The sequence below is a fragment of the Falco cherrug genome, chromosome 9 (assembly GCF_023634085.1).
Source record: "Falco cherrug isolate bFalChe1 chromosome 9, bFalChe1.pri, whole genome shotgun sequence".
NCBI lineage: Eukaryota > Metazoa > Chordata > Aves > Falconiformes > Falconidae > Falco > Falco cherrug.
The window spans coordinates 37,473,723-37,500,346 of record NC_073705.1 but is presented as its reverse complement, the minus strand read 5'-3'; the positions used below and the strand labels follow the sequence as shown (position 1 = coordinate 37,500,346).

At 45.8% G+C, this 26,624-nt stretch overlaps 2 protein-coding genes across 8 annotated transcripts in view; one reads left to right on the top strand and one right to left on the bottom strand.

Annotated features, from left to right (window-relative positions):
• Positions 1–8,293, bottom strand: part of MICU1 (mitochondrial calcium uptake 1) — a 105,781-nt gene extending 97,488 nt beyond the window's left edge. Inside the window, exons 1-2 of one of the 6 annotated variants that reach the window (XM_055719640.1) lie at positions 8,255–8,293; positions 7,056–7,146 (exon numbers count right to left, since the gene is read on the bottom strand). The gene's annotated coding sequence lies outside the window, so the exon portion shown is untranslated. Of the gene's footprint in view, positions 1–3,506; positions 3,636–7,055; positions 7,147–8,181; positions 8,203–8,254 lie in introns of those variants that run through there. The other 5 variants (XM_055719643.1, XM_055719642.1, XM_055719644.1 and 2 more) reach the window with 5 other exon arrangements.
• A 6,775-nt stretch (positions 8,294–15,068) lies between these two features.
• The window catches only part of MCU (mitochondrial calcium uniporter), a 91,477-nt gene continuing 79,921 nt past the window's right edge, over positions 15,069–26,624 (top strand). Inside the window, exon 1 of one of the 2 annotated variants that reach the window (XM_055721531.1) lies at positions 15,069–15,261. In XM_055721531.1, the coding sequence (XP_055577506.1) occupies positions 15,139–15,261 (123 nt within the window). In that variant the 5' untranslated portion in view covers positions 15,069–15,138. The remainder of the gene's footprint in view (positions 15,262–26,624) is intronic. The other variant, XM_055721533.1, reaches the window with a different exon arrangement.

Genomic DNA, 26,624 nt, shown 5'->3' with positions numbered 1-26,624 from the left:
GACCAAGACACCCTGGCCCAGAAGCTGCTGTACGAAAATTCCTCACCTATTTCCACCTCAGCCCCTGACTGTCAGTTGTACCTCACCCTTGCTCACTGAAGCAGCAACTCCAGAAGGCATGGGGTGCCCTGAAGCAGGAAGGCAGCAGCAGTAAAGCATGGATCTCATCTCTCAGCTCTCCTGTCTCTGTCTTCTCAAGAGGATTATTGGGAAGAGGTGAAGGAAAAATTGCAATGGGAAGAACAGTATGACAAATAAATCCAATGGGAAGGAAAAGTCAAGACACAAGGGAAAGGTCAAAGCAATCAGGATAGGTGTTTTACCATCAACACTAATAGAGATGCTTAAAATCATATGAGATACAGAAACCGTGTGTGTGTATGTGAACCTCTTAGCATCAAAGCTGCTTCCACCAAAATTAAGATATTAATTTTGACCTCTCCTCCCTCCAGTTCTCTGTACTTTGTTTAGAAAATGGTACCAGCAATAGCTATTTGTACAAGGGTGATTTGTACAAAGGGTGCCCCAGAGGTGGATTCCAGCTACCAAGATGTCTGGATCCACTCCTTGCCCCATCACCAAGAAAGACTAAACCACTCCTGCTCTTTTCCCCTCCAGAAACTCTAAATTTTCACCTTATCCAGTGCAATTTCAGATAAAGGATTACTCACATTACTGAAGTTATTAGCTTACCGAGACGCATAAATCAGTTTTGAAAATGCAAATGATATCCAGCAGCGAAAGTAATTTCTTCTCAGGTATGAGATAGGGCAATATTTGATCACATTAATTTCACTAGAGAGGGAAACCACATTTGTTTCAGAGCATGATTTAAATTGATGAAAAGTCCACAATGCATCAATCGATAACACACTGCCAGGTCTTTAGAAGAAACCTAAGCCATAGCCTGGCAATTTCTTTTTAACTGTCATTGCAGTAAGGGTTCATCTTTTCCTAAAATCCTCCACCCTGAAAATGCACATTTCCCAATGCTACAGCTCGGTAACTACACCATCGCTTGTCCTCCCCTTGGGGACAATCAATGCCATCCCTCAAATAGCCAGATTTAGTATTAAACTTCATTCTGCTCTGAATGCAGCTGCTATTAAAGCCATACTATTGCATTTCATAACATGTCTTAAAATTCAGTCTAATATTGCACTACCAACACGTTTTGGCATTCTGAAATCACCTCACCGTTAATGTGGCTTATTGAGTGTAACAATTTACCAGGATGATACACATTAAGACTCTATTATACCATCCTCACCTCACAAGTTATTTTATTCTGCCAAATTGATCATTTAGCATAAGACAAAATGAAAATAAAACAGCAAACCCATGACTAGTTGGAATCCAACTTGTTAAACTACCACTTATAGGCACAGGTGGTATTCTCAATTTAATGTATACATCCTTACTATTAACTATATTTAAATTAAGGAAAATGCAGGTTTCTCTGTCACTACCAGTTCCTCTAATTCCTCCCCTATTTTTAAGCTCCACATACCCACACCTGGGCTCTCACTGCTTGAAAACTAATCTTCTATCTCAGGATGATCTGCATTTCCTAGCAAATACTATACAGAAGAAATAACCATCTCTCCTTGGGCTGTACAAGTCACCCATGCCAATTTCTACTAAATCTGCTTCCACAGGAGCATCACCTTAGACTGCAGCAATCTGGCCAGAGAACAGTCACAAACCCCCAACACAGCTGTGCAGAGAACCTAGATTAAAACTGACAAGACTGAAAATAATTTTATTGATCTTCAGTGCCAAGTAGAGAAGACACTGTATTGTGGTGACACACACAAGACTTTTGATTTAGCTTTAATAAAGCATTATTAGTAATTGCAACTGGATTATTTATAAGGGTGTAGGTCAGCAACTAGCTTCGTCTTGATCTCCCCTTGAAAGGGAGACAGGAGTGTCTACTCACTAGGGAAAAATCTTTTCCTATGTGCCTTTGAACATTTAAAGTATACTTAAGATAAAGACTTTGGTGCCATCTAAAATGGCAGAAGAGACACCAGATGGCAAGCTCAACAGCAACCCCAAATCTAACTTGCTAGCTGAGTCATTAGAGGACTTGCGAGTGGATGCAGCCAGCAGGAATTGCAGCTTTTGAGAAACAAATAAAAAATATCAGTTTACCCAAACAAAGTAACTGTGTTACCATCTGTTGCAGCAGCACTGCAAATAGCACCTTCAGCACGGTCAAAATATTAGCTTGCTCTTTCAGTCAGTTTCCAGCAATGCACAGTAGGTTTTTAAGGAGCAACTACAATCTTCCACAGAAATCAATGCCAGAAGTTGCTTTTTCCTGGTTAAAGTTTTCCTTTCCCCCAAAATGCAGCCTATTCCTTGGGCTCTTCCACCTAGAAACCATTACAGTAAACCTCAGCATTAACAAGCTCCCTACTACCATCTCCATAGGAGCCAGAGGTAACTAGTAGAGCTGCAAAACCAAAAACAAAATAAAAAAAAAACCACTTCTCACCCCCTATTAAGGATAATGACCCTGTTTCATGAGCTACTTCCACCTTAATCAGTTCAATGTGAAATCTTCTTTTTCCAAGCACTATTCCTAAATACTCAGGCTGTGTGGCAAACCTGCCACATAGGCAGGCACACCAGAGCAAAGACATTTTTGCAGGAGGAAAAAAACGACACTGATTCAAGGAGCAAAGGTTTGTCAAGAGAACTATTGGCAGAGGGGTAGAAACATAATACTTCTGCCTTTTTCTGTAGAAAGTCACAGCCAGCAGGAATAAGGCTTGGTTGCTTAATGACCCGAGTGATTTAACTTGACTTGCACAATCTGTGTCGATGGGATGTGATTTTCCTGATAATTCCTAACTTTTGCACCAAATAGAAAAACCCTCCTTGAAGCTCCTGCCTTTTCTCCAGCCAACGGCCACCTAACTGCATGTACCTTACCATAACAAACAAACAAGAATATCTCAGAACAGTTAAAAGTAGGTTTAAGAAGTGTTTATGGCTTACTTGGTTCCAAGCTGGTGCTAATTCTTAATAAACATGTGTTTCACAAGAAAATACTGCTGAAAGAAAAATGTAAGTAGTTTGAAGAAAAAGCAAAAGCCTCACTAGGCTGTGAAGGTGACAATTCAACAGGCTTGAGTTATCTGCAGACAAACGTACAGCTCTAGAAAAAGACATTTCATTTTGGAGGTATGACAGGCAGCAGATCATCCCAGAATTTGACACTGAAGTCTGTACCTCTTTTCCTCTCAGACAAGGAGGAGAAAGACTTGTGAACCCACTGAGAACTTGAATTTGAATATCACCATATGGTCATTTCTTCCTTTCCCATTCTCTCTTTTAAACAGAAACATCACCTACCTCAGCAATAGCCACTTGCTTCTTTAGAAAACGCCTCTCCTGCCCAAAAAGTCACACTTTGGTGGCACACATCCAAAGAAATTTTAAATAAAAATCTACCGAAACAAACAAAAAAGTGACAGCATCTGCATTTCACCTACCAGATGGCAATTTCTTCTGAATTCCAGAGAAGGGCACTGGTTCCCCCCAGAAAAATGAAAAGTAAGTCTGAACTCCTGCAGCTGCTTTTCCAGAAACGCCTTATTGGATTAGCTTGAATTTCAGACAGAAAAAAAAAAAAAAAAAAAGAATACAGATAATCCTGGCTAGTGCCTTATGCTTTTAGAACATGACCTGAGGAGCTCACTTTCAGCTTGAAAACGCTGGCAACAAATACTTGGCTCCACCCAAGGTGGCCAGACAGATAGCACACTGCCTGCTCACACACTTATCTGGAGCAAAGGCCCCACCAAGCAGCGGACCCGATGAGTCACAGTGCCTGGCCACTACCACACACCACTTCTCTCCCTGCAGCCATGAAACCTAGACAGATAATCGGAGGACGGAGGAGTTTTACTTTGCAGTCCACCAAAACTTCAGCCAACAAGAAAAAATAGGGATCATCTTCATGGAAACAGCAAGCCATAGTTACAGACTGTAAGAAGAGATGTAGAGAAACACCGCCACATATCAGTGCTTTTAGGGTTTAAATTAATGGGGTGGGGGGATGGGGACACGACTGGAATTCCTGGGCAACTCTAATATACTGCAAGCAAACCTGGTGCACACACACAGAGCATCTAACACAGTGACAATCCTCTTGTAGTCTTTAACACTGACTGGCATAAGGCAGAGATCAATTCTTGCAGATCTTGTGTTTGTATCGTAGCTAAGATTTCAGTGAAAAAAATAGAACTAGTCTTCTAGCTCTTGAAGCAAAAATGCCAGAAACAGAAGTTTGCATCAAATGACAACACAGATGTTGAATTGGTGGTACATAATGCAACTAGTCTATACAGATACTGGGTCTGATTGTGATGTTGCCATAGACCAGATTTGTCTGCATCACAGATTGACATACTACAAATATTGTAAAGCTACACGCATTCACAGGTCTCATGTTTCAAGCACAGGTCAGCTGCAGCATTGCTCATCTCAAACCAGGATCATCTTTCTCGCGGTCCACATGAGAATCTTGGGTTTCACTTCAAAGGGCTATAAACTCTAAGAGAAAAAACTAAGAATCTGAGCTTGAGAGACCCTGGAGACTTAAATGAACCCCACCCCCCCACAACCCAGAGAAGGCAGCTTTTTTCTATTTTAAAAACACAACCTGGAAACGGTTACTTTAAGCTAGTGATTTGTTTTGTCAAGGAAGGGTCACAAGTTGTAGGGACAGAAAGGAAACCCTGTAACAAATCAAAGGCTGTTTATGCAAAGCATTTAAGGCCACACATTCACAGCTATTATAAATCAGCACAAGCAGCTGGCCTGCCCCCACCTGTGCATTCCCACCTTGTGCCAGCCCCAACACAAAACTCCAAGTTAAAAGGATCAGCACTTTGGTCTGCTCTGCCTTCTCATACCCACATCCACAGTAGTGTCATCCAAGACAAAAGGATCTCTTCACACAGTAGTACTTCCAGCTCTGAGCAATGGTGGGACAGCAATTAAAAGCTGCTCTTGACAGAGGTTAAATCCAGAATGCATGAAAGGAAACTTTATGGCAGGTTTCTGGGGGAGGAGGCGGAGTCACTGCACTCACAGACAAGGTAGCAAACAAAGATAACCCAGAATTTACTAGCCAAGGACTTTCGGCTAATACTACAGTGCCGCAGTATAACAATGCATGATATGAACGGTCAAGCTGTCCATTTTTTCTGTTTGATAGTATCTTAAATCTTTCACTAACGGGCAAGCCTGCCAGACTTTTGGATATGTGATTAGGCAGATAAAGTGCAATTCAGACTCTACTGTGAGTCCTTGCATTTCTTAATAAAAGTGCCAGCTGCCTCACCTTAAAGATACATAGCCATCCCCCCATCAAGAGGCAGCCATGCCATTTGCAACAAACCTTTCTTAAAACCATTGTAAAAAAAAGATGCAATACCATTCTTCTCAAAGGCCCTGGCTAACGTTTGCTACTGAAGAATCCCAAACAGCATCATGCCACCAAAAGTCTATCTACATGAGGACACATTTTTGCTAACACCCCTGCAACATCCCAGCAGAAAGACACAGCATTTGGAAAATTAACTTTTTTTTTTATTGCTATACACAAGCATCCTCAGCTCTACTGTATTGAGCTGTGTTAAAATACAGTGGACCAGTAAAACCACTGCAAACTCACGCAGTATAAAAAAAAGTATTTACATATCCCAGCTCAGTCCATTTCAAGAAGCGTTAACGCAAGTGGAATGACATCCAACAACATTTTTTTGTATAATAAACCTCATATGATCTCTACAGAACTTACTTTACTCAAGAAATGCAAAAGTAGTTGTTACCACATTCTAGATCTAAACATAGCTGATGGTTGCCTCAAATATCACCTGACAAACGTAATGCTTATGGGATAGTGCTCCAAAGCCTTCCTGAGACTTGAGAGGATGCAAGTCTTGCAGTTTGCTCTGTTAAATTGCCTAAGGACAACAATACAATCTCTCCTCTCAAAACACCACCTGCTTACCCAGCGTTACACCACTGACTTCTCAGCCCAAGATGCACAACAGGAACATATACAGTGAAGTTACACAAAGACTAATGAGATGCAGCGAGCTCCAGAGCGCCCCCATAGACAGACATTAATGATGTAGGCAAGGCACACCATTCTTTTTCCTCCAGAGCACGAAATTCCAAATTCTTCAGTTCAGGAAGCGTAAATATCAAAAAAGTTTCTGCAGAAAATGGGTCATTTGGACAACAAGCTGTTTTCACAAGTATACAAACAAAGGTTACATGGGCTTAAGATACACTGTTGAATATAGGCATTATACCCTTGCCAACATACTACTGAATACCAGAAAGTTTAAGGGGACGGTTATCAGCCACAGGACCCTCCATGGCAGTAGCTATATTGGCTGAAGAAGCTGCTGCCTGAAACTGGTGGCCAACACAACCCCCTGCAGAGTCACAGAGAAGCAGGCCATGATGACACTAGAACACATTTCCCTTGCACCCCTGGGCTGGCCAAGCAACGTGATGCTCCAGGTGGACAAACGCACAAAGTTTAAGCGTCTTTAGTTACGTTTTGGTTGTTTGGTTTGTTTTTTGTTTTAAGTTAAGATACCTCCCGATGTTCACATACATTTTTACTGAGTGCACAGAAATAGTGAATAGGATTGTTTTCTTTAGTGTGTTGTTTCCCATCCACCCCCCATGTTTTATCAATGTGACATAACTGATGTTGGGTTGACAGGAAGCTCTAGGCAGCAAACTTCTTTCACAGCTTGCTCCCATGCCTGCTTCACTCCTTCTTCCAAACCACACAGCACTGCCCGTGGTATTCCAACAGAAAAGTCAGCACAACTTTGCACATTGCAAAAAGACAAGGTGTTTTCCTACAGCTTTAGGAAAAATCTTGGGTGAACACTTTCAGAACAATTCCAAACAGGGCAAATTTAAGGGTAAGTATCAGCCAGATGATTAATTCAGTTAAAAGTACCTGAGAGCAAAGCCACAACATGCTATGAGTCGTGTAACATCCTCACCTGTAGTGCGAGTGTACTTGCTCCCTACCTGCGGGTCAAGTGGTCATGAAGCACCCAGGGAATAATTTTTTAGTGGTTGCAGAGCTGTGTTCTAAAAACAAGAAACAAACACAATAAAGATTATAACTCTCTGCTGCCAGCAACATGCTGCACACTATTTCTCTCCAGGCAGTCATGCTCTGCAATTCTGTGCTCTCACATACGCATCTCAGACTGCCTGCCACATAAAGTCAGGAGGAGAAAAACGGTCACACAGCTGATTAAAACAAAAAAGCAGCCAGGCCTTTACTTTAACTGCAGTCCAAGACGGCACTCGGGGTTTCTAGAGGAGAAAGCCTCAAAAAAATCCTGCCTTGTCTGACCTGCCCACCCCAAGTCAACAGACCCCACTAAACAGATTTATCAGCTTTCCCAGGCAGCTCATTAAACTAAAGGCAAATAGGTAATACACGAATCATGTCACAATAAATATCAGGCCCTTCTATACTTTCAGCAGTTTATTAACCCAAATTAACCCTAAAGGTTTTTCCAAAGACAAACTGCACATCAAACACAGTCTGGCCGCCCAGTGAAGTTAAAGCTGTTTAACAACCCGCTATTAGGAAGAGTTGCTTTGACATGAGCTATAACGCACAGCAATAACTCGCACAGCCTCGGCAACACGGCGCGCAACCCCCTACAGCAACAACACAAGTCAACCAAAACCAGGGAGCTGAGGCCCAACTTCTGGAACCGCCCGAGTGCTCCCCAAAGCCCCCGGCGGCCCCACCGACCCAGATGCGCCGAGGGGACCCAGCGTCTTTCCCAGCCAGAAAAGCTAAGTGCTGGAACGGAGGCACAGACCCTAAGGTTTATTCCATAGGGAAGAAACCATGGTATCACTGCAGGGCCCCGGGGGACTGGGGAGCCACAGCACGTCACGCCGAGACCCTGGCACCCGGAAAGCCCGCCTTCCCCGGGCAGCGGCTCTCCTCAGCTCACAGGCCCCGGCCCCTCTGCCCCGGGCCTGGGCCCCTCCCCAGCCCGTTTCACGGTAAGCACCCGCCTACGTGCCCCCAAGCCCGCTCCCGCCAGGACACGGTGAAGGGAAGGGAGGGGAGGGCCAGGCGGAACGGAGGCGCCGTACCCCGCCGCCGGCTGCTGGGGAGCGGGTAGGGAACCCCCATCGCGGCCGGTCCGCCCGGCCCGCCCGCGCTCACCTCGGCCCGGCCGCCCGTCCCGCCGCCCCGCCCACCACGCAGCCCCGCCCACCAGGGCCGCGCTTCCGCGGGCGGTGGCAGCCGAGAGGGGCGGGGCCTCTGTGGCGCCCGGGGGACGCGTGAGGACCGAAGGGCGGGAACCGGGGTGTGAGGGGAGTCTATAGATGTCCGGGAGGGCCGGTGTGTAAGGGCTCAGGGGCTTATATACAGGTCTTGAGAGCGCTCTGTGTAGGGGCTTGGGGATTGTGTGGCTTCTGAAATACTTGTGTGTACTCTGTGAGGGGTGTTTGTATAGGTCTTGTGTATAGGGCTGGGGGGGCTTGTGTGTAGGGCCTGAAAGACCTGGATGCAGGGTCCTACAGGGGCTTGTATGTGTAAGTTCTGAAAAGCCTGTATATAGGATCTCAGGGGCCCATATACATATATATATAGGTCTTGAGAGGCTTGTGCATATAGTATGAGGAGCATATAGGTCCTGGAGGACTTGTATGTAGGGTTTGAGGGTCTCGTATATAGGTCCTGAAATGGGTTTCAGAGGTGTGTATAGAAAGAGTCTGAGCAACTTGTATAAACAGGGCCCGAAAGGGCCTATATACAGGGTTTGAGGGGTCTATATGCAGGGTCTGAGATACCTATGTGTAGGTTTAAGGCACCAGTGTAAAATGCCTAATGCAGCTGCCTATAGGGTCTGCGTGGGCTGCAAGGCCTTGGCCATTTCTGCCATGCCCTACTGGATCTCCCCAGTTTTATTTCTGTGATAGGTAACTCCCCCGCTCTGGGCAAGCGCTTCAGGTGCCAGAGGGGCAGCCTGTTCCCCCTGCCCATCCCTGGCGCAGGCCCAGGGGGTGCTCTCAGCATGGGGAAATGCTCTGAGGCATCTGCAAATGCAGCACGAGAAGAAGGGAGCTCTCCCATCACCACAGAAACGCAGAAAACTTCATTTTTCAGGTATGATCATCTAAACTGCAAGTTCTTTGCTAGTACATGAACTGAACTGATTTCTCTCGTTGTTGTTGTGTCCCGTCCCCCCCTGCCCCAGTGTATCTGGTTGAGCATTTCCATGTATTTCTGATGATAATTCACTTTAAAAAATGAAGGGGTTATCTCATGAGAAATGCGTCTTGTGAGCAGGTGATTCTGCAGGGTCCAGAACAGTTGCTGGGTCCAGAGCTGAGGCACAGAGCTGATGCTGCTGTAGGGCAGCATGGCCTGAATTAGCAGTGGAGCAGACATCATGGCCTGCCTGAACTGTCCCTCACCCTCCGAGCTGTGCCTGCAAGCCTGGCTGGGCAGTGTGAACTGTGTCCTCCTACTTCTGCATGGCTTTCCTCCCTGGGCTATTGAACTTACAAACAAAATCTTCATGGGAGGGTCTATTTTCCCTGTGGACCACAATATTTACAACACACTAGGGGAAATATTTTTGCTGAGCTGCCAGCTTCACACCTCTCGCCAGAACAAACTTATCCTGTACTGGAGATGGCAGGGAAGGGCTCAGGGCAATGCCTGCAGGTAGGAATATCTCTCCTTAATCAAGATGGAAGAGATAACTGTGCCCTGCTGCCACCCTCATACTGCCTGCAGTGCTCCTCCCAAATGGAGGGTGCTGCCTGCTGCTGAATGCACGCAGATGGAACCTGGGGGCAGAAAAGTCCCCAGAAATGAGAGAAAAGGGAGAAAAAGAGAGAAAGGGAGGAAGAGAGAAAGAAAGGAAGAAAGGCAGAGAGAAAGAGAGGGAGGAAAGAGAGAAGAAGGGAGGAAAAGAGGAAGACGGAAGAGGGGAAGAAGAGAGAAAAAGAAAACAGAAGAGGAAGGAAGGAAAATTACTTGTGTGGCATATTTCCATGTGGAAATGCTCCCGAGTGGTTTGATTTTCTCCCAAAGAATATGAAGACTTCTGGGTCCTGGATGCAAGTGTCCCATCTTGCGTTCCCTGAACCTGGTGCCCAAATCAGAGCTGGTGGTGGAGCTGGAAGGTGGTGTGGGGGCAGAGGGGACACTATGGTGGAGCAGCAGCTGCTGCAGACATCGAAAATCTCTGGGAGACCCATGTTGCTGTTTCAACCCTGTCATTGAAAATGCGTTCATTTCTTATTTGGAGTGCTTTAGCACCCCAGGAAATTTGGCATCTCCTTCTTAGGAGAATGAGGGCAACAGCAAATGCTCCTGCCTCTGAGAAGAAGCTGACAGCAAGGCAGCCATGGTTTTATTCACCCTTCCAGGGGCTTTGCCCCACACATGTTGGATAGGGACCTCGCTGGAGGTCAAATGCCTTCGCAAGCCCTAGGGCTTTCCAGGCTCAAGGAGACCCTGTAGCAACATGGGGGTCTGGAAGGATTGCATCCCTCCCGTAGCACCCACCTTTTAACAGTGGTGGGTGCTGCCCAGAGATGTAAAACACAACAAACCTCTCTATGCAGGATTTATCAGAGAGGAAAGCAACACCAAGGGCATCGTGCCAGCCCAGCAGCACTTTGATTACAATTAATCTCATGCACTAACAAGATATAAATATCATGAAAGCCCGTGCCTGAGCATCTCACCCAAAAGGGGCTTTTTTTTGGATGGCAGAGGAGCTGGGAAGGAAATGAGACACTTTGAAAACAAATGTAGCTGGGTGTCATCAGTAGCCGGAATTTGGGGAATAAGTGTTGCTCCCCCAGGACAGAGCAACGCCCAGGAGTCCCCATCCCAAACAGTGCCTGCAGCAATGGGGGAATGTCATGGTTTGTAGCCATCTCTGAGATGGGGCAGTCCCAAAATGCAGACGTGGAGGCTAATTTTTGAAACAAGGGAGGGACCCCGGCAAACCCGGTGGAGGGATGCTATTTTCTCCGGGGTCGTGGGTGTGTGCGTCAGCTGCTGTGGCTGTGCCTGGCAGCTCAGGAATGGGATGGCAGCGGGAAGGGAAAATGAGAAAGGCACGCCTGGGTCATGTGCACGTCGGCATCTAAATCAGAGGGAGGATTCACTGCTGGGGAGGCTAATTTTAGGTATTTTAATTTTAGTTGCTTCCAGATGCCTCCTAGGTTGGCTATCTTCAGGCTTTAATGAACCTAATGAACCCCCCATTAAAAAATACATTTTCTGGAAGCATAAATAGATCGTGATTGCTTTTCAGGAACATGGGAGGCTGCTGAATTCTGCCTTTGCTCTCCTGCAGTGAAAATGCTGCAGGGATTTCTAGGACAAAATTTTTGAAAAGGATTAAGGTGATGCCAAAGACTTGGAGGTGTTGCTGCAGGGCTGGGGTGCAGCAGCACGCAGAGCTCTTGCCATCTCTGATAGAGATGCCAGAGCCTGAAAGGAGGTGGGAGGAGAACACGCCGCAATGAGTAAATGCTGGCGTGTTTGGGTAATTCAGGGTTTACAGCCGAGGTCCTGTGATGGAACAGGGGCCACCATCCTGCTCAGCCCAGGGGGATTTCCCTATCACATCTTGCAGCTGCATGAGTAGCTGTTGTTGTGCTCAGCTTAAAGAGAATTGCCAGCACCATTCCTTCATTGACAGGTAGGCTCTGGCCCCCTATCTCAGGGCTGTGCTGTGTTATTTGCATTAGTTTGAAAGCACCAACGTTTCTTCTAAATAAAAGGAGAGGAGATGCACTTGGACTTAGTATCCTCCTGAATTTCTGCATCCACCCACACCTGATGCACCTGCAGGATTTTGGACATGCATAGACTCCCACGTGCATGATTTTGCGAGCGTCACAGCCCTGGACATCTACAGGAATAAAATAAATCCTAAATTTAAATAGCATGAAAAAGTTGATGAGCCCATGGACCAAGAGACCATTTGAAGTTTTTTTTTGTTCCTAGCCAGTTTATTTAATCTGAGCACTCTGGGGCTCACTCAGGTCTGAGCCAAAGTCTTGGGTTTGCCTATGGCTCATTGTACGCTCACTTTCTCTTAAATCAGTGTTTTATTTGCAGGATTTTATAATGCCTCTGTCAGCAGTGTCAGGATGGTTGATGGGGGGTTTGAGGCTTCAGCTTTCCACTTCAGTCTTCCCATGGCAATAATATTAATTGTGAATGCTGGCATGCTTTTCCCCATCAATTCTTCTCAGGAGCAGCTTTCCAATATTCAGCTGGCTGTAATTATAAGCACCAGCAGAAAGCCTCCTTAAATACATCATTTTATTTAGGTTTTCCAAGAGTGGAAGATGCTTCTAACACAGTACCAGGAGATGTCTGGCCTAAAAAGATGGGGTTTCATTCTGGTGCCGACATCCTCATCCCATTCACCCCCTTGTGCTCTTGGGAAGCCATTCTCTACCAACTTGTTTAATTGCATAGGGTATTGATCTCGGGACTCGTGTTTGATTCCTATTTCTGTGCATTGTAATGAGCGCCCATATGTTCAGCACAGGTTTGCTAATGGATTATTGGCCTTTCTTCTGCCCTAAGCCTTTGCTCACAGCCTGTCTTGCCCCACCTCTATCAAATACTCCCTGGAAACATTTAAACTCTGCCTAAAATATGACTTCAGGTGAACACTTCCAGCTTTCCAAGTCCTCTTTAAACAGAAATAAAAATCTAAATATATAATATGAGTGGCTGGAGGTAGGTAGTAGGAAAGAGGAGTTGAAGCAGGTCTGAACCCCATGGTCTGCTGGACATACCTATCCTTGCCCTCCCCTGGAGCTGCTGGCACAGAGCCTGGAGGGCAGCTTGGGCTCATGCTAAACACATCTCTGCTCACCCAGGCAAAAAAAAAAAATTGGGTTGGGTAGTTTATGGCATAAAGATGTAGCTCTGCCCCAAAGCACTGCTGGGGCTGCATCCTCTGCCCTCCCCAGGACCTTCTCCATCCTGGGAACTTCCTTCCTTCCCCTTTCCTGCCTTTCTAATCTCTCTTTTCCAGCTCCTACAGGCTGCATTAACCCCGGTTTTGCCATTTTGAGGCTTTTAATCCCATTGTGTGGGGATGCTGCAAACCATACTGGGGAGAGGCTGAAGCCCCCAGAGAGGGACACCCGTCTGTGGTCCACAAGCCAGCTCTTTTGTCAAGATGTGTGTGGGAGCATCTTCTGGTGCAAATACTCCTGGGGTCATTGGAGAGGGTTGTGCTGCACAAAATTGTTATTTTAAAGCCTTTTTCCTCCTGCCATCAATTTTCAGTGTGGAAGGAGAGGGAAATATAATGAACAGGAGCTGAGTAAAGGTTTGATTTGATCCAAACAGTGGAGCTCAGAGCAGCTGCTGCAATAGGTCTCCTTGATCTTGAAAGAAAGAGCAAACAATTATTGAAGTGCTAAACTTGCTGCACTGCAAAGATCGCAGGTAAATCCTTCAAGCAGGACACAGTCGAGACTTGATGGCTTCAACCACGAGTTCCCAGCTGACAAAGACAAGAAAGGGAAAACCCGTTTCTGCAGGAAAACCCAGTCAGAAATGAGGATTGAGGTGGAGGACTGCTCAGCAACGAGCTGTGTGGCTCCAAAACAATGTCGCTTGGGGAAAAGCTGAAAACAGCCCTTCAGCATCTGGGCGGATGTGAAGGCAGGACTTGGGGAAGGCAGCAGTGGAGGGAGGGGGCGATGGCAGCAGGACGGTACTGGTGTGTTGTGACGATGTAGGTGATAGCTGAAGGGCATCCGGTTCACCCCATCACCTGGTCATGCTTCCCTCTGTATTTTTAGAAGGTCTTTGTGGCAAACTAAGGGTGGTAAATAATAGCTGGAGTCTCTCAGCCCACGTGTTCCTGTGGCAATCTTCGGCCTTGTCACAGTTTTCTCCCCCATTATTTTCCAGTGATTCTCCATTCCCGAGCGTCCTCTTCCTCTCACTTCCCAGGAGAAGGTGCATCCCAATCGCTCCATGCAGTGATGACCCTGGCTCCTTGACTTCAAAAATAATAATAATACAGGATACCAGCTGCTTTTAAGCCAAGGCACTTAGTTTCAGTCCCAGCCATAATGGTATCACTGCACATTGGAACTGCTTGTGCATTAATGTTTATTATAACTCCATTTTCTAATGAGCAATTCTGGGGTCACTTTCAGTACCCAAAGCAACAGACTCGTTTCCCTTCCGGACTATTCCTTCTGAGGAATTAAAAAGGAGCCACTGGCAAGGTTGTAACACCTCCCAGATGGAAAAGTACTTTCTAAGAAAAATAATCCAAGTAAATCACCTTTCAAGAAACAATTAAGCACATGCAGCATCTGGGCTAAATAAGTAAGGTGTGTGATGGTGGCCTGGCCCAACACATGTGCATGTACATCTCTCTTTCTGCAATAGAGATCTATATGTATTTTGATCACCCACTTTTATACCATTTATCAAAACTGCCGGGGGGTGGGATGGGGGGGTGGGGGGGAATATGCCGGGTTGACCTGGCACCCAAATCCCTATGCCTTTCCCACGGTGCCTCCCCAGGGCCATGGTGGTGCCTTTGCGGCCTTCCCTGCTGCACACCACCTCACCCCCGCACCCCTTGCCCGGTGCATCCCACCTTTCTGTACCCCCTCCCCTGTTGCACCCAGTTCCCCCCGCGCCCCCCTCCCCTCCCTTGCCGCTCCCAGCCCCGCCCCAGCCCTGGCCCCGCCCCCGGAGTGACCCCGCCCCTTCCCCGGCCCCGCGGCGCCTCTGCCCAAGAGTTTCCCTGCCCTCCAGCCCTGGCGGGGCCCCGCCCACCGCCAGCACGGGAGGGAAGGCAGGGACCAATCGCCTCTCCGGGCAGGGCATCCGCGTGGCGCTGATTGGCGGCCCCGGCTTGGCTTGACGAGCCCCAGGCCAGCGAAAGGGTCGCTCCGATTGGCCGCCGGCGCCGGCCGGCCCCGCCCCGCAGCTTCCCCTCCCTCATCCCCGCCCGGGCGGCAGCAGCAACCGCCGCCGCCGCCGTCGCCGCCGCAGCGTGAGGCGGCTCCAGCGGCGCGATGGCGGCCACGGCGGGCAGATCGCTGCCGCTCCTCCTCTGCCGCCGCCCCGCTGCGCTGACGGCGGCCGGTTGCTTCCCGGCGCTGGGGCGGCGCCGCCAACAGCAGCAGCGACACCGGACGGTGAGTGAGACGGGAGCCGTGCCCTTCAGGCGGTGGCCGGCTGAGGCGGGCGCGGTGCCGGCAAGCCGCGGGCGGCAGGGGGGCCCCCTGTTCCGCCTCCCCCCCCCCCCCCCCCCCCCCCCCGTTCTCCGGGAGGCGGCGGCGGCGGCGGTCCCCGGCCCGGCCACGGCAGCTGCGCGTTATTCTTAGCGCCGTCGCCGGGCGAAACTTGAGTGGGGCGGGCGGCGGCAGCCGAGCCCCCGGCCCCGCTCCGGCAGCGGGCAGCCCCCCGACCCTCCCGCCGCCGCTCCGCCCCGCGAGCAAGCGCCCCCCGCCCCCGCCTTGCGCCGCGCTGGCTCTTACCTCGCTCGTCCCGGAGGGCGCGGGAGCGGCCCGGCGCAGCCATTTACCGGGCACGGGCTCGCGGGGTGGGGGTCGGGTCCCGGCGGGGCGCGGCCGCCAGGTGGCGCGCGGGGCCGCCGCGAGCCGGGGGGGCGGGGGTCCGGCAGCCCCCGGCGGGGCGGGCGGTGGCGGGGCAGCAGCGCCCGGGGGCGCGGGCTGGAGGAGGCGAGCGCCGGTGGCCAGCGGATCTTCGCTTTTTCTTTATTTTTGTTATCAAACATTTTCCTCTCTTTTTTGCCGCCCCTGCTCAAGGTCAGCCAGGGGAGGGGCACCAGGGGGTCTCCCCGAGTTCCCCCCCAGCGGGTGTCAGCCGGGTTGGTGCAGCCCCTGGGAGAGGGGCCACAAACAGCCGGTTATTGTTTGCTTCCCCTACAGGAGCAGCGTGCTTCATGGCTTTGCCAGGAAAGAGGAGACTGGCAGCACATGCGTTGCTTACTATGTGCCTTAGGGCGGAAAAAAATGTAAAGGCAGCAGGTTGCGTCTTGGAGCTCGAAAGATTTGCTAAAAATACCGGGAGGCTTTTTTCTTTTTAAATTAAGGGAACAGTATGTAACCGTGGGATATACTTCTAGCTTTTTGCCACAATCTGTTTTATTGCTGCCTATAAAAAAAAGCTGCCGTTGGAGGTGTGCACCTGTCGCTCGCTTGTTTTGCTGGAGAAACTAATCATGAAACTACGTAAAGCCACCAAAATCATGTATTAAGTGGGTGATGGAGCAGGGCTCTGAGCTCCACTGGAACAGCGGATACAATGCAGTGTCCCTAGGGTACTGTGTAAAGAGCAGCGAAGTGTTTGTGCCTTGTACCTTCGGGGTGCCGGTACTCTACCGGTGTTGGTATGTTCTCACAGCAATGGGATGGCGGAGGTTCTGTCGGTATAGAGTGTCTCAATTGCATCAGTCCCATATTTGCAGTGCAGTCGTTCACATGTGTGAAGTGTGACTTCTGCAGTATTGATTTCAGACTTTGTAAATACCGACCTGACAAGTGAGGTCACCAGTACTCTGGGTTCTGGTCAGGTGTGGAACAGCCTTTTCAGCTTTCATAATTGTCATTTAAGTTGTCCCTTTTAGCAGTCTGACCCAGAAAATAATAAATTATTTATCTAAAATGAAGTTGACCTTTGCAATTAATTTAACAGAGACTTAGATTCATGCTTGATGCCGCTAACTGGGCTAAGTGTAGCAGTATATGTGCAAGAAGATCAAAACCAACCATTAAAAACAGTGCTGAATCTGTTCTGTTTTTCTGGGATATTTTGCTGCTGCTGTGGCCCCAGCTGAAGGGTGGGCATGCTCGGGAGCACACTAAAATTGTACTGTCAAAGCGGTCCCCTTCAGGTACTTGGGGAAGGAGAAGGATTCTGCTTGTCCTGTGAACTGATTATTAGAAGGCTCTTCTGGCTTTGGTGCCGCTTGGGTTATGCAGTTTGATTTTTGGTTGCTTGGCTGTTGGCTGTTTGTGGTATTGCAGTGATTGATTTTGGGGGTTTCCTTATTTTCAATAGGGAGGTTGTACACAAGTCAGTTCAGTAGGTATTGAATGGTGAAGTATCCCAGTGAACCTAGCGATCAAGCGAAAGCTGCTGAGAGCAGGTCAGGACCCAGTATCTTAACTGTTCCTCTTGACAGTATCTGTAATGTGCCTATTTATCTCCTCACAGAAAAGATGATTTATCCTTTCCGTCATGCTGCATTTGAGAAACTAGGTGGACCACTGGGAGAGAGTAGAGACCTGAGTGCTGCTGAATCCTGGAATAAATGATCACCAAAGAGAAATAACAGGAACCAGAGCTCTTCGTAATAAAGAGAAAATTGAAAGGAGGTTGCTGTGATGTGGAAGCAGAAAAACAGAAAATCTGTTCTGGGTAGGAGAAGAAGTAATGGGCTTACAGTGTGAGAAGATGGATTTGGTTAGGTGCTGGGAATCTTTTTACTGACAGTAAGAGTAGTGAAATCCTGAACTGTTTCCTGGGAAAGCTGTTCAGTCTTCAGTCTTGAAGGTGGTTGGGACAGGTTGGACACACATGAATCTGTTATGGCTGATGAAGAATTGATCGTGCTCTGTGATGGGACTGGACAGCGTAAGCTTCTTGAGTTTATAGGTTATATTAAAAATAGGTAGGAAGACTTTGTAATAGAGTGATTATATTAGGTATGTCTGTGCAGTATTATTTTTAGTAGCATAAATTCTACTTGGTTGCTTCTCAAGATGGCTGATTTCTTGCAGAGGTGATAAATTAAATGGGCTTGCTTGAAAAAGGGGGGAAATGCTAAACGGTCTTACGGATGAGTTCTTTCAAAAGGCATATAAAATATGCTGGCAAGAGCCTGGACCAATTGACTGGACTACTGTGAGACGACAGTACTTTAAAAAAACAACACCACCAAAACCAACCCAAAACAAAAAAAAAAAACCCTCCAGATGGGTAAAGTGCAAAGAATGAGGCTACGATAACATTGAACAGTAGAGGGCAAGGAGGTCTAAACTCTTGAGTAAATAGACACTTGGTTTATGAAGGGTCGGATGGGAATACAGTAATATTGGGAGCTGTAGGGCTTGAATGAAGAATTCACAGCTTAAGAGTTTTGAATGCTGAGAGAGTTGGGAAAGATCAGCGGGCTCAGCATGTAGATAGGGGTTTATGGAGGATACCGCAAGTCTTCATGTTCTGTCCTATCTGAACAGTATCACAGGATGTGAGAGACCCTGGGAAGAGGATGCAGAAAATTTGAATGAGAAATTTGCTTATTGATCTTGAAATAGGAAGAAGCAGGCAGGAGGAAGCGTTTACTGATATTTGTGAATTTCAAGTGATAATGTGCCTTGCAGGATTACTGGGCGGGGTAAGGAGAGAACTGATTGGCAAAAGTGGGGCTGGAGCGTCCATAGTGTTGGAAGTACATGACAGGGCTGAATAAATGGACTTACAACAGAGGTACCAGAAGTTGGATCTATTTCTATTTTCCCAGTCTGTTACACATACCTGAGAGTGGAAGAAGCCTTGTAGAGGAGGAGAGGAAGAAGAGTTAGCAAGCATGTTTGCAGTGGAGACGCTGCTAAAGCAGACAGGGGGTTTGTACTGTCAAGGGGAACAAGTGGATGGCTACAGCTTTGGAGATGAGTACGGCTGAATAGTTTGTAGAGCGAAACATCAATAGTATTGATGTTTGTTTTAAACTGATGCTGTATGCACTTGCTTGTTGGGAGGGAACTGTGGACATCTGATGTGCTGCTGGAAGGTTGTGTGTGAAGATGGGAGATGAGAGAAGGCAGTTTGGTTAATCAAGCCCAGGTAACTTCTGGTGGGAAGACCAGAAACAGCAGAAGTCAGTATCAGCAAGCAAGATGGGGTGGAATGAAAGTACTGTGTGTGGTTTCTTTTTTATATACACCAGCTACATCCAAGAAGTTGCAAAGGATGGAGAAGCAGGGAGGGTGGTGGAGACAAGCCCAGCTGGTGCTGGTCGGCAGGGACTGTTACAAGGTGTGTGGTGGGGGTATGAATGTACAAGCCTATGCACTGACTTTTAAGCCACAGGATTGAGATGGGGATGGAGCACTTGGTGGGTGATTAGGTAGCACTTCTCAATCTAGCGGTGTTTGCTAGGTTATCAACCGGTGAGAAGCGTAGCACCCATGAATTGCGATACTGCCTATTAAGGCCTTTGTCCTGCAGTAATTTCTAGAGTTTAATGCAAAAATTGCTGCTATTTCCCTGTTAGACAGCTTGCCCTCAGAGGTGTGTGGAGAGAGTATTCAAGTGGATGTTCCTCAGAGGAAAGGTCCCCGCAAAGAAGGTCCTTCTTTGACTCTTACTTGTTCCAGGTAGTGTGGGTGTTCAGGGTAAGCTGCTGAAGACAAGAGCTCCGCGCTGCTGAGATGCAGCGGGGCTGGGAAGCAGTCCTTTATGAAAAAGGTTCACAAAGAAGTAATCTATAAATGTTTTTCAAATATGTGGTGGTAGGCAAGGACTTAAATAAAATGTTCTACTTCTGCATTTTGAATACCTAATCTTCATGGCTTTCTTCTTACAGGGATTAGTCTCTGGTTACTGTGTTTCTTAGTGCATGTAGCCAGTGCTTGAGTTCTGCTGGATTGGAATGTAATCAACTGGTTCAAATGTGGAAAAAAATACCTGTAGAAAATCAAGAGCTCAGCTGTATGTAGTGTTCCTATAGTAGTTAATCTTGGCAACTCTGGGTAGGTCAGGAATAAAGACTCCAACTGCCGCCTTCTAAACCTGAGAAGGAAGATCTGAACCTAACTGAGCTGCAGCCAAATTTCAAGTAGTTATCAGACAGGTCACAGGTTTTTGTCTCTGTTCCAGAGGAGGATCAGGGCTACCTGTGTCAATCGGCCCTCCAAGCCAGGTAGGGTTTTGGTGCAGGTAACGCTGTATTAAGGATGCAGTAGAGAGCATATCCCACAAAGATGTGAGGATTCTGGACCAAGGAAAGGTGTCCTGGGGTGTGAGAAACCATGGGAGGAGGATGCAGTGGACATGGTGCATGTATTTGGTGGTTTCTTTCCTATGCTATGGCTGAAACTTGCAGCATCAGGTTCCAGAGAAGCTGCTGCTCAGCTGTGTAGTAATTTCTGTGGTGGGGCCCCCAGTAACCACCCAAAGACCTTGCTGTTACAAGCAACAGTTGATTGCCCTACAGTTGTCCACCTGTTGAAACAAATTTATTTATCTGGCAGAGCTTGAGGCTCACAAAACTCATGTAGCAGCAGTGACTGGCTGCAAGGATGGTGAAACTTGGAAGAATATTTCGCTGTGGTGTCTATTTTTGCTGAGGATGGGAACTGGTGTACTGCTTTAATTAACTGAACTTTTGTTTTCCTGACCTTGCATACTGCTGACGGTAATTTTCAAATGAATGATTAAAAAGCTGAAGAACTGGTGGCTGTTCAGTGGTTTGAAGGGGCATAAAACAATTATTCTTGCCAGATCTTTGGTTGTACTTGTTGCCTGCCCTGACCTCCAATGTTTCCCATGCTGCGACACCCATAGGAACAGTGACATGCATGCTGCAAACGAGGAAGAGATCCATCTGGTGTCATTCTGGAAGTAAAACAGGATATGGCTTGAACTGCAATATAAGTAAATACCAATCCAGCAGAACATTTATAATGTTGAGGGAGCTCTAGGAAGAGTTAAAGACCGTAAAGATGGGTCTCTCCACCAAATCTACCTTTTTCTCCTGTTCCTTCCCTTGTCTCCTTCCTACGCATGTGCACTTGCTGTCCTGCTGACTCCTCACTTGCCTTGCCCTGGCAGAGGGTGGTGAAAACATAACAATTTCTTGTAGCTGTCATTGCCACTTGCCCACTCTAGTACTGGCTAAATTGATTAAAATGCGAGGCAAAGGTCGGTCTGCTGCCTCATGCCGGATTTACTGCCACAAGGAGCGCTATGGCTCAATAGTATTTTGAAAGGTTCAGGAGGAAAGAAAACTTTTTCCATGCTTTTACCTCAAATGAGAGGAAGGAATCTGCCCTAAGCTAATTATAGAGCAATGGAGTACCAGTAGTAAGTTGAAAATTTTGTGCTTTTTAGCTTTCTTTGTTAGATTGTGTTGGGATTTTTTTGCATGAACAAAAACTTAAGAGGGAGATGACCAGCAAGTATTTTTTTGATGTGTGAAAGTAGTTAAAACATTCTTTTGGTGGTTTTAATTCTTACAGAGCAAAATAGGTTTTTGAAGGGAGGCTGAATCTAAAAAAAAAAAAAAAAAAAGGTATTTCATAGCTTTTGCTGTGCCCATTCATCCAGTGAATAGGAAAGAAGCTTCAGATGTTGGGTTTGTGGTTTTTTTTTTTTTACAGCTATTTGATGATACTATTTTTTTTATTTATAACTCAGCCTGTGGGAATAATCAAGACTTTTTATGTAGGGTCTGTGATAGGAAAGGAAATTACAGTCACGGTAAGGTTGATCCAGTCATTAATATAAAAATTTCAGGACAGCTTTTTGCATATGGGGAATATTTCTCAGCTGCATTCGCACAGAATAGGTATAGCTCTCCTTACTAGAGTCAAGCCTGAAAAAGAGAAGAAAAAGAGCAATATCTTTTTTATTGTTTTTCATTTTGTAAAGCTGTTTTTACACTAATCTTAAAGATTAAACTTTCTTTGAGATTAGGTCCCATCTGGTTTTGAGGTTAAAATGTAACTTTTATGATTTCATTTCAGATTTGTGCTATGAGTCACTTTTTTGTAATTCTGTAAAATAGCATTGAGATGACACAAATCTGTAATTTATATTATTATCCTATTTGTAGGTCCATGGAAATGTAGAAGTGGTTGGGTTTTGATTTTGGGTAGCTTTATTTTTGTTGGGTTTGGGTCTGTGTTTTTTGGTTTGTTTTTGTTTTGGTTTTTTTTAATATTCCTTATTTATTGCAGTGTCAGCTGGTGGTCACTCTTGCTGAGATCCCAACTGCTGCTTTCTGCTCCCATGGCCTCTGGTAGCCCCACGTGGGATGAGGAGCTGTCCTTGACAAATTTTGCTAGATGAAACTGTGCTCTCTACTCGCCATGGAGGAATGCTTATCTCTGGAGTGCTCTCTGGGTGAGAGACCACCTGTGATATTGCTGATGTGGTTTTCATCGTATTTCAGTACTTGCTTTTTGAGGGCAAACTAGAGCAATCTGGCTTTAAGGGCTGTTCTGTCATTCAGTATTTAATGATGAAAAGAAAATGACTTGTCCCTTTTCTATTAAACTTTTGGCAAAGGGTTTTCTTCCTGTTATTAAGATCTTAATTGGTCATCAAAATGAGATGTCATTTTAATGAAGATGAAAATATGCATCACTTTAATGTGATGTGGCACTGTTTTCTAGTAGGGCAAGCCTATAGGGTATCGCTTACGTCTCATGTAAAACACTAAGCATGTCTTCTATCTTTTTCTGCATTCTTGGCAGCTCTTAAGGAATTAGGAAATGTAGAACAACTTGCATAACTGGGGGGGGGGGGGGGGGGGGGGGAACACAGTGAACAAGCTTATTTCAGCTCTTTGCTTTTGTTGGCTTCCCCAGGAGGAGAAGGCTGCCATGCAACGAGGAAAACTCAAGTCTCTGAAACTATGTATTGGAGTAATTAAAACCTGAATTTCACTTTGTTGTATAACAGGAAGCATCTACTGGGGAATGACCACCATAAATAAACCCTCTGGGTGATTGTCAGTTTTGTGTTCTGTCCTGCAGCCTGCTGGGAATAAAATAATTCACTCTGAGGTCATAGCCTAAGAAGTTTTATAGGGTTTAAGAAAAGCCTTGTGGAATGTATTGCTGTTTTGAGAGGGTTTTGGAATAATGCTATGGTAACAATTTTGATTGCTTCCGTCACACAGGTCCCAAGACATGCATGTAGCTTGCTGCTCATTCTGTTATCCAAAGCTTATGTAGACTCAAAGTGGTGTGAGGTTGTAGAAACGGGGTGAGGAAGAATGGTTGCCAGATGAAAGTGGTAAGCCTTGGCTTTGCAATGTACCTCAGAGCAGCATCTGTTCCTCTGTATGTGTGCAGGAGCTGGGGACACCTGAGCACACTGTCAGATGGAAAGAGGAATGCAAAATAACTGGATTTCTTGGATCAATCTGCATGCGATTTCAGGTGGGGAAGCTCACCAAGCAGTTCGTGAATGAAGTGACTGTAGGGTTGGTGGCTGGCAAACAGCATCCTTTCCTTCTAGATTGTCAGGGGAGTTTCTAACTAATATCTGTTTGTCTAGGTCAGTTGCTGGAAAAGTCTGAAGTTAGTCCATGTTTTTCCTGTTCTGCGTCATCGTGTTACCTGAAAAGCACCGAGCTAGGCAAAGCTTTCCTTGTTTTATTTTGTTACAAAGAATGTTGTGCTTTCTTAAGCTGCATACTGAGTTTATTTGGATAAGCTCATGTCAATTATTACTAGAGCTGCTAAGGAAAAATGTGTTCCCTAAATGTAGTAATGGAGGTGGCTTGTTTGTACATCTGAGACTTGTATGTTTTGGAAATGGCTAGAAGAGCAACTTTAAGAACCGTTCAGTTAGAACCTGACATATGGACCTTGTAAATTCATGGGTTTGTCCATGATTTGTAAAAGGTATAGGTTCCGATGAGCAGGAGGTACTCCCTTGACATACGGGCTTGCTCGCTGTCAGCTGAAATGTGAATTGGCGATACCTGCTGAACTGTGACTGTTTACTCCTTGTCAGCTGCTGTTCTCTGTGTGGTTTCCTTCATCGGTGCGCATACCTGTCACTTACGTACTGTAGACCCCCTTGTTAAGGCATGGTGATATTTGTCTTGAGCCCTCGTTTTCTTCTGCAAAAAATGACTTCTAATGATGCTGCGTTCTCTTTGATTTGCAGCTGAAATCTGTAGAATGAATAGCAAATGGATGTTTATCAGCCAGAATGCACGTTGTGAAATATCATCAGAACAGCGGGCTCTGTCTCTAAGTGAAAGAAATTAGTTGTGACAGACTGTTGTGAAAGGAAATAGTTATTCTCTCCACTTAAACAATTTCTTTAAAAATACATCCTCATAATTTACTCTTGTCATTTTTCTGAAGATGTTTGGACTTAAGTGATAGTGAGTTTTCTGCCTGGCAAAGTAACTCCGAAGGCAACAATTTCAAATGGTCCTCTGACAAATGAAGATCTTAAGAGAAAATGGGCTGTCCAAAATAGCACAAGAGTAATACAGGAATTTTTCAAGTTGCGTGTTAGAAAGCAGTAGCTGGGATCTGGATGATAATTTTTATATGGAACTTTTTCTGTACAATTACTACATTGCCATTACATACATAATGCTTGCCACTGGGAACAATTTGATACACCATGTCCTATTCATGTTTTCTGCTTCTAAACAAAACCCGCAGTCAAAATGCAATGCAGTAGCAACCTTTTAAAAGTAATTTAGATTAATTGGGAACCTGTCCGAAACATTGCAGACAATCTTGTGTGGAGAGAGATGGGAGAGAAGGCTGGCAGAGAAAGTAATTTCTCACTGAAATAACAGTGAGGTGAAAAAGTGCAGAGATTTCCCAGGGGAAGAAAATGTGATTCCTTTTTTGGAGTGAAAGTGCTCTAATTTATCATGTGACTTGGGAAATCCTCTTGGCTTCCTGCAGAGGCAAAAGGGGGAGTCGAATGTTCAGTCGGATGATAGAGCGTGGCATGTTTGTGATGCGCAACAGCATTTGCTGCATAAAGAGCTCCCAAGGGAGTCTGCTGCTTGCTGCAAGGCTATTCCTGTTATCAAGGGACTTGTTTCTAAGGTAGTGATAACAGAAATTCCATTGCCTAAATATTTAGTAGATTTTATAATTATATCAGTACAGCGCAGTATGGTTTCCTCTGAGTTTGAGGATATTATTACATTCAAGAGGAGAGTATGATTCTTCACTTGGACTTGGGTGTAAGGGTTTCAAGATGGCCAAATCTAATCTCTATCTGAAGAAAGAAGAGTTGTATTATGAGCAACGTATATTGCTAGCAATGTAACAAGCTCCAAATACTCCCCTCTGAATTGAAGGAGTATATTGAAGATTTTTTCTTTCCTGTTGCAAGTTCCAGATAAGCTGCTCTTGTGCTGTATGAACTGCCTGGAAAACTTGACGAGCAAGTGCTGTTTGGCTTTTATTCAGGCTACGGTCAGTGCTGTGCATCATGCAGAAGGACTGAGGAGGCAGAGGGCATGTTGTTGTTTTTGACACCTGGAAAAGTGAAGGGAGAAACAGTTACATGTGTTGAAACATGGATTCCTAGTTGTTTGGCGGGGTGATGGGAGTCTGATCACTAAGTAACAAGAAGCTGATAGTCCAAAACAGAGCTTTGGTTTGAAGCCAAAAAGACAGGGATTTCTCTGACCGCAAAGTTGAATAGAGTGATGGTCTCCACGATTAATTTTATCCTAAGAATAATTTTGTCCAAAGATAAAGAACATGACTCAGATTTGCACACGTACTCATTAAAAATAAATCACAATTTTGAATCGGCTCATCACTCTTGTGTGTAGGAGTGACCATTTCCATACTTCCTTTTGGCATTTAGTGTTCAAGAGAGTAATTTTAAACAGTTTCACAAAGTACTCCTCTTCATTATTTAGCTAGATGGAGTAGGACAGGATATGAGACTATGCAGATATTTTCTTTTGAGTTGGCAAGGATGCTGAAAGTAAGGATTTTGAGAAAAGCATTAATACCACACAGGCACTTGTGAAATGAATTGTTTTGTAAATAGCATTTTGAACAGATGTTGTTTTTTATCTTTCTCCAAAGGTGGGTTGTTTCTGTTGACTATTCCTGCATGCCATTCAGTTTTACTCTACATAGCAGCTCCTTCTCTTGTGCTCAATGTCTGCTTGTAATTATAGCATCATATTTTTTTTAATTTTTTCTTTTGCAGTCAATGATACGCCTATTATGTCTGTTGCAGGGCATCCTTCTCTCTCCTCTCCCAAGCATGCTGGTAACGCACAGCTCCAGTTTGAGTGGAGCACCCAGGACTTTGGATCTAGGGCAGTGAGTTTTGTGGAGCTGCTGTTTTCATGACCTACTTCTTGGGCAAGCATGGAAGTAAAAACTGTTCTTGGTGGCTCAGACAAGAGATTTGGGCTTTTTTTTTCTTGGGATGAAAAATGATCAGACTTTGGTTTGATAGAGTTTTGTTTCTCAAGGTTAGGAGCAGTGTGTCCCCTCAATTATTCAAGTATCAGTGAAAAGGAGAGAAAGAGACAAGAACACCGAACACAGAACAGTGTTGCTTTCAGGATTTAAGACAAGCACTATTTTCTCCTTGTCATTGTGGTCAGACATAATTAATTTCTTAGTTTGTCCTTTGAAGAGAGGTAGGTGTGTAACTGAGTCATCCTAAATGCTTTTATCCACATTTTTACTTCCATTTAGGAGTTATGGCAACACTCATAAACCTGAATTGCTATGATTAGCCTGACATTTTATATAAGAGAATGCACTATAGAGGGCTGTTTGTT